The sequence below is a fragment of the Melanaphis sacchari genome, unplaced genomic scaffold, assembly GCF_002803265.2.
Source record: "Melanaphis sacchari strain LSU unplaced genomic scaffold, SCAv2.0 Contig31_pilon_pilon, whole genome shotgun sequence".
NCBI lineage: Eukaryota > Metazoa > Arthropoda > Insecta > Hemiptera > Aphididae > Melanaphis > Melanaphis sacchari.
The window spans coordinates 2,033,698-2,047,233 of NW_020271193.1; the positions used below are offsets into that span (position 1 = coordinate 2,033,698).

A 13,536-nucleotide genomic window follows, 5' to 3' on the forward strand; every position below is an offset into this window, starting at 1 on the left:
TATGGGATCAACGTGAATGGTTCGTTTTCAAGGCGTTAGAAATAGGCAATTTAAGTAACCTATTATTTCATACTAATTTTAACTTCAAACTATTATATCAAATTAACACTAACTACCATAGAAAAATTAACTTAAATGTTTATTTTGAATAGACCGTTTTTGGGTCAAAATAGTTTAGTATAATATTAATAAGGTATTCTAACTTTTAACTCAACATTTGGATTTAAATCTAATTTCAATCTGTGTAGGTATACTTCAAAGTATAAACGACGCAATTTTAATTTCAGTTCATTATCTATATTTGATGAAGGTATACTACATAAAATATCTGTTTATATTTTTTATATAAGTGAAGCGCTATTCAAGTGTAAAATGTTAATAAACAAAATTATCTTTGTTTTTCACTTAAAAATTTTAAAAGTTTAAATATTTTAAAATCTTTACTAACGTGAATAAAAATAACAATTACCACAAATTTTTTTAATATGATGATAATAATACAAATCTGAAATCTGAATACTTTCATCGTCTAGTCAATTTCAGTACTCAGTTACATTTGACAATAATAAATAATAATAATGTGCGAGAAAAATTCACTTGCAATAAAATACACATGTTTTTAGTTATTAATAATTATTATTAATTTTTCAATATTTGATATTCTAATAACTTTGATAACTTTAATTTGTCTGCATACAGTGTACTAATAGCCCTAAGTCTGTAAAATTGTTAAGAAAATGTTTTTTAACTTTTTTTGTTGAACTTAATTAGGTATTTTGGCTTTCTTGTCGTATGCGTTCTACCGCAAATTGCGTTTACTTGTAATTATAGGACGCTCGGTGTATGCGCTCTACTACCCAATTATATTTTAATTATCGTGACTTAATGGTAATAAATGGTAATAAAGATTAGTACTCTCTTTTTTTGCTTATAATTTTTGATCGTGTATTTAGTCATTGAGTGACATTTCTTGGGTACAACTCTAGATTTGCTTCTGAGGTATAATATTATATAATAATATAATTATATAAATAAAAATATAATAATTATTACAGGTATCTTATTGAAATGTGGTGGCGAGGTATTAATAAAAGTGGTACATTTAACGCGTTCCTGAGAGATATGGCACAAGTATTTTAATATTTATTTATTTATTTTTTTTACTTTTTTCTAATTATTTTTTTATTTATAATTGTTAACGGTAATGAAACAAACAACAAGACGATGACGAATGGAGCGTTAATAATATGTAATAATTTTTATCAATATATTACTCATTTATAGGAAGTTTTGTTCATCATTAAAATCACTTTTAAATCGTCCACTTATTACGAGAATATATTATCGTCTAAAATCTAAATATGATTGTAAAGTGCTTAAATATGGTAGAACGCATAATTACTGCAGTCGCGATGTTGCCGGTACATACAACAAGATTTCTTATATTATATATTTTAGACTCAAATAGATTATTTTTCAGATTTTATTCATTGTAAATTAGGACCCTGAAAATTATTAAAAGTTAATTCGTTCATCTTTACTTTAAAACCAATAAGCATCACATTTGGTGTTTTAAAACACATTATTATAAAAAAGTACTTTCGTAGTCTTAACAAAAAACTTTATTGAATAGTCTTAGTGCACTCTCAACTCGCAACCAAACTTTTAAAAACTAAAATCGAAGATGACTATAATTAATAATAGTACAAATGCACAATTTATGTATGTAATTTTTACAACGACTGTATCAATGATGGGGAAACTCCATTCTATTTTAACTTCAATAATAATTATGCACAAATACGACTCATTTAGTGTCAATGGATGTGAGTAGTGAATTGATGCACCATAATAGACAAATATTTAGACGTATTTTTAATTTCAACATTTTCAAAAAATATATCATTGAGTTAAAGTTATTAAAAAATATGTAAATATTATAAAAATTAGTATACTTACCCAAAAATTAAAATATTTAAACATAGTTATACCTAAGCAAAAATAATATTATTAACCAAATATTTCTTGGGCATAAACTAGTTTACTTCCGTGGATCTAGAGTAATATTGAATTTTGATTTGTGACGCATTAAGACTATGTTAAAAATATGACATTTTTTCTTGGAACGTACTAAAATGATATTAAATTTGATTCTTGACGATTTCGAGACACTCTCGGAAAACTCTCATCGAACAAACGTATTTAATTGAAAACGTCAGTACACCACTAACAATCATATTAAATGTATAAAACAAATAATACATTTCGAACATATTAATGATTATAAATAACATAATTCTGCAATTAACTACGATGTAATCAATTAAATGCTGATAATTTTATGTAAAAATTCTACAACTAAGAATACGCTAATAAATAACAATCCTTGTACTGGCACTTTACAGTTAAATCATTATCTAAATTTACAAATTGGATGTCCGGAAATCATTTACATTTCGAACACATTAGCATTTAACATACATTGAAAGTGTATACTAGCATGGACGACTCAGAGTATATAACTCCCATGGACAGGGGTGTATTAGAAAATAACTTTCTTAAGTATGAGCTCTTTTTCAAAAATGTATTTCAATTTTAGATTAAACCTAATATAATACCTACACGTATTGCTCACTAATCACTATTCAATGGTATACTTAAAATTGGTATTGTTTTTTTCGTAAACGCATTTCGTTATAAATATAGTTATGATTGGGTATATATATCGTATGTACGCTCCAATACACCCCTGAACTCATAATCATCAATAATAAATAATTAGTACGTATTTTTTGTTTAAGACGCATACCTACATTTTAATAAACACGTTGTTGATAAAATTTGCAAGAGGAGATTGCGATTACGTGCATAGTTTTCAAGGACCGTTATAAAGTGAAATGAAAAGTGTATTAAACTTGTATACGCGTATATATATAATATATAATAATAAATGTTATATGTAGGTATATGATCCGTATACGTTCACGAAACCCGAACCCGCCGGGTCGTGACCACTTTCACGTAGGTATACGCGTATATTTATTTACTCGCGTCGGCCGGGAAGTGAAGTACAAAAAAAAAAAAAAAAAATTTGAACGCACAAATCTTACGGTAATACGCGATGGGAACATTAATATCGTACGCGGCGGCGGCGGCGGCGGTCTACGTTCAATTCCGCGCGTATAATATAATATAATATAATATGTAATTTATATTTATATATATATATATATTAATAAATATCATACCATTATAGAAATGCATTCCCAGTGGTGGGACTCGGGGCCCGGCGAAACTGCCGCAGTCGTCTAGTCTCGTCTCGAAAGAACTCTCACTCGTCCTCGAGCGCGTCGCGTCCCCATATAGTCATCGCGCTATTATTATCAGTATAGTAGTAGGTAGTAATAGTTGCAGTAGTAGTAATATTATTATCGTTATTATTTTATGATTTTTAGTTGGCGTTTACGGTTTTAGAAAGCAATAGTCGCAGTTGTCGTGATGATGGACTCCGGGCACCCGGACGAGTGCAGGTACGGTCATCGGCTTTCGTACCTACTGTGGACCGGAAAATCGTCGTAAAAACATGAAGACCGCCCGGATCGGTCAGTGTGCCCCGAACGGATATTGTCCACGACAAGACGGAACGACCGCGACCGTGGTACCGTACCGATAACTCGCGAGTTTTATAGTATATTTTATACGTCACTGATATTAGTGCTTATCGTTGTTCGGTGCGTAGATAACGCCGGTGCCGAAAATACCTATCGGAATTTCATAAGAACATTTTAAAGAAAAACCGAAAGCAGCAGCAATGTCGTCATTGATATCCGGCGCCATCAGCAGTGCTGCTTTGACTGGAGCTGGCATGATACCCGTGTTCGTCGTCGGGCTGGCGTACCTCCGGTACTCGATGTACGACCCCGAGTCACGGGTGATAGACGTTCAAGAGGTAAATATCGTAATCGATTTATAAACTTACGTCCTGACTTCATAACTTCACGTTTCAAGCATTTTACATTTATAAGATTTCGTGTTCTCTGGACCTGTGAGTGGCAAAACCATCTGCACGGGATTCTTTGTTATAAATATTGCACCCATTTTCATCCTAATCACTATGGCTATGGTTTTGTATTGGGCACAGAAATTGCATTGATCTTTTGAGCGCAACTAATATATTTTTAAACTCACGTGTTTAATTTACGGGAAAATGTAGTTGCTCATTTATTTTCACTTGACCGCTGATAAATTAGATAAATTATTATGGTTTATAAATGGTCTGGTCGACTCAGCTGTAATCTTAAATTTCACTGTCCTTTCAAAAAAAAAAAAAGTATTATTATTATAATAATTATGTCATATTAATGTCATCATGATCTGTATTTATTCTTTATTATTGTCACCGTCTAGTTTTCACAATAATATGCTAATTTGTGTTAATTGAAGACAAATTGACCGTAGGTAAATAATATTTTCTACATATAAAAATCGAATAATTTTTTTCGATAATGGACGATTTCTGAGTATCTCATTCAGATAACGTACGATATCACGTTGGAATATTGACTACAATAGATTATACCTATAGTACTATTGTTATTATTCGTTGTTTTCTCATACCTAGTTTTTTGAATTACAATATATTTTCTTCTTTTCTTATTGCACACAAAAATAATATTATTTTTTTTTTAAAAGTCTTTATTTTGAGATATGGGAATGAGGTTGACGTTACTGTTATTGTTAACATTATTCTTTTTTATGATCACTTAATAACATATTATACGGATAACAATATAACTGAATCAGATTTCTTTTACTGCCGTTTTTACCCTTTCAATTTACAGGTAGAGTTACTTGTTAATGTATTGGATAGTGATAGTGTTTAATGTTTATCGATATCAATAACTGTATGATTAGTCATCACTCATCATAATACGTTCATAAACTTCTATACTATATTATAATATTTACTCTTTGTTTATAAATGACCACCTAAAAGTATAATTCTAAAAAATAATATCGTGTCGTTATTATCATAACAATTCTAGAATTATTCAGAATTGATAATGTTTTCGGAACATTTTGTTTATAGTTAACTTATCAATTTCTTAATTTTTTTAAATAATAATCCTTATAATCAATCGTCCGGAAATCATATTATTTTATATTTGGTTCCGCAATACACACGAAAGTTGTTATTATTACATAATTATTTACTTTATTAAGTATTTATATAGGTACAATAGCTATAATATAGCCAAGATTCTTTAATATTTTCCATTTTAATAGAAATCGCCAACCGGTTACCCATTATAGCTTTATGATACTTCAATATAAATCTTGGTTATATAAGAGGATTTATTTCAAAAAGTATACGAAAGATAATAAACCATGAATTGTAATACATAAAACAATGTACATAACACGAAAATAAATAGGAATTATTTTACGAGAATCAATTCGGTTATTAAAAATATAGGCAGCTATAATTTTTTGTTTAAATTTAACTATATAATTAATTATATTGTAATTATTTATTTTGTTGATAATAAATAATATTTTTGAATTTCATAAATACTGTACATGGCATATTCGTATATTACTATGAAATCAGATTTACAATCATATATCGTTACAAAATGTTATACATACTAAAAATATACACTATTTCTTAAGTTAAAATAAAATATATTCCATGGTTAAATCTAATCTCACACTAAAATTATATTTTTTTAATATACCTTGTAAACATTATTTGTTAACTCTTTTTATGACTTCAAATGAACTTTGTGCATTTATTAATACAATTATTTAATCATTTAATAAATAAAGATGAACCATTTAATAAAATTAAAGTAACTTGAATAAGTTAAGTTATATCACCGTTAAACTATAAGTGAATAGTTAAAAACCAATATATTTAACTATAAAATATAACATTACATAACAAATATCAGGTTTTTAAGTTATTTATTCTTTGTGCTCATAGGAAGATTATGTATTGAATTAAGCATCATTTTAACTTGAATTTGGAGGTTTATTCATTGATTTATAAGCGAGGAATTTTTCGGTTTTATTTAATTTGTTGTAGAAGTTTTTTAATTGATTTTTTATCAATAATTAATGATTATAGGTAAGGTAATCCTGTGTTTTTGTGAAGCTATTTATTACATATAAACTAAGAGAATTATTTTTTCTTGGAAAATTCTATATGTGTTAAGGATTGTGCAACTTGTTATTTTTTCAAATAATAACTAAGAGTTAAAAAAAAATAAAAATATATCCTATACTTGTCTTTTTTTTATTATTTCATACTAGTTGTATTTAAAGTAATTTAACCGTTTAGAAAATTACATAATTGTATCCAAATGATTATTTAAGAGAATTTTTATTTGTTTATAAGTATTTAAATTATTGTATTTATTTTAAAATTAATCAATAAACAAAATAATGCATTAATGAGTATAAATATGATTTTGGCTTGGTGAGTTATTTTTTCAATCAACTAGAAAAAGTCCAATTGTTAGAATGAGCTTTTAAATTAGTTAAGTTTAAAGGTTAGTTAGAAAATTAACAAACTAGTTATTAAAAAAAAAAAAATGATTCTGCTTTTCAACTTGGCTTTGTTATATTTTAACTACTTAATTCTAATCTCCGTAACTATTTAATCACACAACACATATTATTAATCTTAACATTGTTATAATTTATAATAAACTAAGTATGAATATTGGATAATAGATGTCGTCCATATTCTAGTCATTGTTGTTGATATACCATTCATGAAATCGTTGATTAATATAATGTTTGTACAAATGTAAAAATAACTTTCATTTTTATTCAGACATTTTATTTTCCAAATATTTAATTAACATTTTAATTTAAGTTATTTTATCACAAATAAAAAAATCATCGTTTTTAATTTAATACAATTTACAAGTTTAATATTACAGTATTAAAAATTAAATTATTTAGTTTTAATATTTAAAAAATAAGAAAACATGTATAAAATGGAAAAACTAAAATCATTTACTTTTTTAAAATAAAGTGTAAAATCATAATATTACGAGTACCTATAGACTTCTTTTATATATTTTTATAACATCAAATTTTAAAATAAACGTACCAAATAAAATTGGTATGTGGTTAAATCATCAATATTCATTGTAATTACTATATTATAGTATTAAAAACTATATTCTTAAATTGTTTAATACGATAGGAGTTTAATTGATACAATATTCACGTAATTAAGTTCTGGTTATTGAGCTAAACACGTACTTGATGATGTATGTAAATCTTTTCACGACTATATTAGGTTTAATAAATTATGTTCATACTATCTACATAATATGTATAATATGTAGTTCTTTTCATAAGGCATATTATAGTGCAAAGGTAATAAACTAATAACTAATAATACCGACATACTATAACTAAATTATTGTTTACTTTCACAGAAAGATTATAATTTATAGTCTATTCGAATACTTGTGTATAAGCTCGTAAAATACAACCATATATGTGATGAACAGTATCTCAGTGAAGACTATATCTCAATGCGTTAAATAAAATAATTTCACATGTCAGTAATTTACATGTTAAATTATAATTAATAATGCAGTAAACTAAATAATAATAATAAAAAAACATATAATAGTGAGATTAAAAATGTGGGAAAATCATTTTTAACTAACGAGCTCAAGTATTTGAATGTTAAATTGTAATATGAATACCTACAGTTTAGTGTTATTGCATAAGATGAGAGAAAACTGTATTATAGATTTTAAATAAAGAAAACATAATTCCATACCTATTAAATTTATTTAGTCAGAAATGATGACTCAATCACTTTTTTTTACTGTTTAAATTACATTTTTTTTTTTTTTTAATAAATATGATTTAAATATTAAAATTTATATTATTGTATTTTTTTAATCATTTTATTAAAATAAGAATTATATTATTAAGTGTTTATCATTCCAATCTGTTTAAATAAGCCATTTCATCCGCATGAATCTCATTTTTATGTTAGAATATTTACATATAAATTAAATAACATCATTATTATATTAATAATAAATAACTTATATGAAAACACACGACTCTGAATAATAATATTCTATTGGCAGATGTTATTGAAAACCCTATTATTTATTATGTAATATGTCATACATAATATTTTAATACTAGCTGTTACGACAATTAATGTTGTAGTGCCAAACAAGTAACATAACATTATAAATTCATTCATTTCAGTAGGTACTTATTTAGAGAAATTTTTAAATAAAAATAAAAACTGTTTATGGAATATAAAAATATCATATGAAATTTTAATATTTAATTTCTAATTATTACCAGAAAACTAAAAATAATATTTTGTAAATTATTGAAAAAATGCGTTCAAAAATCAATACGAACGAGTAATTATCATCATTATTTACTGTAAATATACATAACATTTCTAATATTATATTTTAACCATATGGTATTAAAAAAAAAAAACCATTTTATTTAAATTTAAATGTTACGTAATTGTTGTTTGAACGTGTTTTATATTATTTCTAAATAATATATAGATACTTTCTTTGTAATTTGATTTTAATTGTTTTTAATGTATGGTGTATTTTGATTGTACTAAATGACTCTTCAAGTTTCAGATGCCCTTGTCTGTCAAACTTACACTCTCTACGGATAGATTGCTATTGAAGTTGTTTTGTGTATACAAAAATAAAATTCGCCCTCAGGTGGTATAGGTTAATAGTTAATGTTTTAAACGACGAGTGTAAAAACTAGGACATACAGTTTGTTGTTATCCGGTTATTTGATCATTGTTCCAGTTATATTTGATATTCAGCTAAACCACGATTATTGATACAATTACCAATTGTACAACATAACAATTGATAAAAATATAAGCCGTATATATTTAGTACATTAATTATATTATATTATTTCGATAAATTGATACATCATGTATATAGCAGAAATAATTCTTTATAAATTATCCGCCTGCCACTACTTAATACTTACTAGCTATTTATACTTACATTATAATGTCCGAAATTCAATAATTCCAAGTATCTGTGACATTTTTATAATGTGAATAGCTGTTCATAAAAATGGTTTCAAATAACAATATAGCAGTTGTTCAAAATGTGGAACAAAATATTTGATAATAAATACCATAATGCTGGTCGCTGCAGTAGTCATGATAGTGCATTTTTTGTATACGCGGACTGACGCTATCGAAAAACGCATCGAGTGTGCCGACGACCACCGCTTATGACTTATTTTGTGTGACAACAATAAGTCAAAAAACAGTGAACAACTGGTTCATTAGAAAAGATTATATTGAAATAATGACTACCCTGAATATGAACACCAAATATGTTTTATACGTTAGTTTTTAAATAACTTTTCGTCGTTTAAAAAATACTTCGTTGTAGTTAATCAATTAATGAAAACTCAAATTGTTTTGTAATTTTAATAATACTGATAAACTACAAAAAATGCGTGTGTCAAAATCTGCATATAAAAACAACAATGGTAGCTAATCTTAAAAAAATATGAATCTAATAAATTATTAATTATTGTCAATCATCATAACTTACAATTCAAACAAAAACGAAAATAATATATTAAAATATATTAGACTATTTATTCATACATAAGTCTTTTATTTTAGTAGTAGTCGGAATCAATTTTTTATTTTTTTAACTTTTTCTGGGGCGTTGAACGAATGATATTAGATTTATGATCAAAACACAACAATATATAAACTCAAACTTGTGAACTTCATATTAAACTCATAAACGATTATTCCGTTGCAGGTACTGGACGAATACGATTTCATAGTGGTGGGTGCGGGCTCAGCAGGGGCCGTTGTAGCCAACAGACTGTCGGAGATGCAAAACTGGACGGTTTTGGTGCTGGAGGCCGGCGGCGACGAGACGGAAATATCGGACGTCCCGTCGTTTGTCGGCTATCTGCAGCTGTCGGACATGGATTGGCAATACAAGACGGCACCGCCGTCCAGCGACAACCCTTACTGCTTGGCCATGGTACACGATCGGTGCAACTGGCCGCGCGGCAAAGTGCTGGGCGGCTCCAGTGTGCTCAACGCCATGGTATACGTGCGTGGCAACCGGAGGGACTACGACCAGTGGGCCGCGGCCGGCAACCCGGGGTGGGCATACGCAGACGTCCTGCCGTACTTCCTCAAGTCCGAGGACAACCGGAACCCGTATTTGACCCGGACCAAGTACCACAGGCGCGGCGGTTACCTGACCGTGTCGGAGGCACCGTGGCGGACGCCGCTTGCCACCGCGTTCGTGTCCGCCGGCGAGGAGCTGGGATACGCGAACCGTGACATCAACGGTGAGTATCAAAACGGGTTCATGCTCACGCAGACTACTACGCGCCGGGGTAGCCGGTGTAGTACCGCCAAAGCGTTCCTCCGGCCGATCCGACTGCGGCCCAACATTCACGTGTCGTTGCGTAGCCAAGTGACTCGCATACATTTTTCCGGTGGCAGCGGCGACGGCGGCAAGATCCGGACCACCGGCGTCACATATCTGCGGGATGGCAAGCGGCGCACGGTTACCGCCCGGAAGGAGGTGATACTTTCGGCGGGAGCCATCGGGTCGCCGCAGCTGCTCATGGTGTCTGGCGTCGGGCCGGCCGACCACCTGACCGAACTGGGCATCAAGCCGCTCGTCGACCTGAAGGTGGGCCATAACCTGCAGGATCACGTAGGCCTGGGCGGGTTGACGTTTCTCATCGACGATCCGATCACTTTCAAAAAGTCCAGGTTTACTACCGCGTCCGTGGCCCTCGACTACATCATGAACGAGCGCGGCCCGCTGACGTCCAGCGGTGTCGAAGGTCTGGCATTCGTCAACACCAAGTACGCCGACCCGTCCGGCGAGTTCCCGGACATACAATTCCATTTCGCCCCGAGTTCCGTGAACTCAGATGGCGATCAGATCCGGAAGATCACCGGGCTCCGGGACGCCGTATACAACACGGTTTACAAACCGCTGGTGAACGCCGAGACTTGGACGCTGTTGCCGCTGCTGCTTCGTCCCAAAAGCTCCGGATGGCTGCGACTTAAGTCCAAGAACCCGCTAGCGCATCCAATCATCGAGCCCAATTACTTTGCGTATCGGGAAGACGTTCAGGTGCTGGTAGACGGCATCCGGATCGCGTTCAACGTGTCCAATACGGCCGCGTTCCGCAAGTACAACTCCAGGCCGCTGCTGACGCCCATGCCGGGGTGCAAGAAGTTCGAGCTGTTCAGCGACGAGTACTGGGAATGCGCCATCCGACACTTCACGTTTACCATTTACCATCCAACGGGTACGTGCAAGATGGGTCCGAACACGGATCCGGACGCGGTGGTCGACCACCGGTTGCGCGTTCGCGGCATCGACGGGCTCCGGGTGATTGACGCTTCCATCATGCCGAATATAATCAGCGGCAACCCCAACGCGCCGGTCATCATGATCGGCGAGAAGGGTGCGGACTTGGTCAAAGAAGATTGGTTGTTATAGTCGCCCGAGAACTGGCTGTCGTCTGTCGCGGAATGGTATAGCTGTGATCGTCCTCTATAGTGTTTTCTCCGGTTTCTTCCGATTTCTGAATGTGATTTCGATGTGTTTATTGCTATTATTATTGTTGTTGTTTTGTTGTTATTGTTATTGATGTTGCTCAATTGTTTTTTTTTTTTTTTTTTTGTATTTATAATTTGTATTAAATGTTTCGACTATACATATGAATGGTCTAAATGTATGTTTATATTTTTTTGTACTGAAATAATTATTATATAAAAACATGGACATAAAGTATATCAAATAACTCGTGTTTAGTTAAATAATTTCGTTACGTTAGAAGATTCATACCGACAAATTATTTCACAATGGTTTTTTTGTCACGTTCTACTAAAGAAAAGTGCATTATTTATAGTGCATTATTATCATTATTGTGTGATAAAATGCATTATGAATAATATTTTGAAGGTGATACGTGTGCGAGGTAACCTTGCATGGAAAAAAAATACAACCATTGAATAATTTAATCTTTTTTTTTTAAGGCATTTATTAACTATCTGGTTATTAAAATGTAATAAAGTAAATTTAAAACTTCAACAGTGAGATGATAATATACGCATATTTGTTATAAAATGTAAATTGTATTAAAAAACTGATATTATTTTTCTCTTTAGATGTTAAATGTATATAATAACTATAATACAATATGTAATTATCTGATTAATATTATCTGTTAAATCTAGGGTTAAAATGTATAGTAATATGTTTAAAAAATGGTGATAAAAATGCATAGCAATAGTAATTTATTATGTAAAGGAGTATAGTATTGTATAAGAAGTTTTAAGATCAATGGAAATAATAGTATTGAGAGTTTATGACTATAAATTTTTTGTACAAAAATGTGTAATGTATTATTTTAATTTTATATTGTAATAACAATTTATTACAATTAAGTGTATATTTTAATTTGATTATTTATTAGATCAAATATTTATTTTTTATACGTGTTAAATGTTTAACCTGAAATTGTTTAACTTAATGTCTTATAAATACCTAAGTAAGAACTATTTTGTTTTGAATAGTAATTTATTTTTGTATTTGACTTATAATTTATAATAATAAATAAATATATTCTATAGGTACTCTGTTTATAAAATGTTTTGAGCATAATATTGGAAAGAAATTTTAATTTTTTAAATCGGTCCATGATTATGATAAATTACACGTTTTATAAGAAAAAAATGCAAATTAATGTAAGTTTTTTTTTCTTAAGTTAAATTTGAACTTCATTCATTAGCATCAAAATATTTTAAGACTACTCGTAATAATAGAACATTCATTTTATGTAATAATATACTATATAATATTATTATAACCACCTGTGGCGGCTTGTGTCAGAAGACACACGAATTTCACTAAGAAGTAATATTTTTTATAAATAAATAATACATATCATAACAATAGTAAGAGATTAACTAATTAAGTCGTGTAAGTGAGAAAATTATAGGCGTGTGCTGATTAGTGATTAGTAGACATATATATAAATTGATATAGATTTGGTGAACTTGTTGATTTAAGTATAGTTAAACATGGATATTTTCAACAAAAAATAAAGCCCAGCAAATAATTTGAATTAGATATTTAATTTTATTAATTTAACGATATGTCACATAACACATTATTTCTTGAAAACATTTCTACTAGTGTTTATATACAATTATTTCAGTAGTTAATAAAACATAGATTTTTTGTTAAGCTTTTATAACTCAGTTATTTCATAATTCATGTACACAACAATATGGTAAATGAATATTTCAAAACGGTGGTGTATTAAGATCGTTCATTAACTATGATCTATGACAGTTAGTATGTCCGTAACATTTATTATAAAGCTTTTAGACAATGAACGAATTGTATAATCGTTTAATTGCACTATAAGTCATTGAGTGGACCAATATAATAATATTATACTATAAATAATTGAATT

General features: G+C 30.0%; 1 protein-coding gene and 1 pseudogene across 2 annotated transcripts; both read left to right on the forward strand.

Moving 5' to 3' along the window:
* The first annotated feature begins 1,068 nt into the window (after positions 1-1,068).
* LOC112596451 lies at positions 1,069-3,681 on the forward strand (annotated as a pseudogene).
* Positions 3,364-12,196, forward strand: LOC112596377 (glucose dehydrogenase [FAD, quinone]). Of its 2 annotated transcripts, XM_025342027.1 has the most exons (3): positions 3,364-3,658; positions 3,740-3,949; positions 9,831-12,196. In XM_025342027.1, the coding sequence occupies exons 2-3, from the start codon at positions 3,812-3,814 to the stop codon at positions 11,550-11,552; spliced, it is 1,860 nt and encodes a 619-aa protein (XP_025197812.1). In that variant the 5' UTR covers positions 3,364-3,658; positions 3,740-3,811; the 3' UTR covers positions 11,553-12,196. The 2 variants fall into 2 exon arrangements, with proteins under 2 accessions (XP_025197812.1, XP_025197813.1); XM_025342028.1 differs by lacking the exon at positions 3,364-3,658 and having other exon boundaries at positions 3,691-3,949.
* Positions 12,197-13,536: the final 1,340 nt, after the last annotated feature.

Bases quoted from the DNA above. Each gene is read 5' to 3' on its own strand.
- LOC112596377 (XM_025342027.1), top strand. From the start codon at position 3,812: ATGTCGTCATTGATATCCGGCGCCATCAGCAGTGCTGCTTTGACTGGA. The intron at 3,950-9,830 runs GTAAATATCGTA...ATTCCGTTGCAG, and splicing joins GGGTGATAGACGTTCAAGAG to GTACTGGACGAATACGATTT.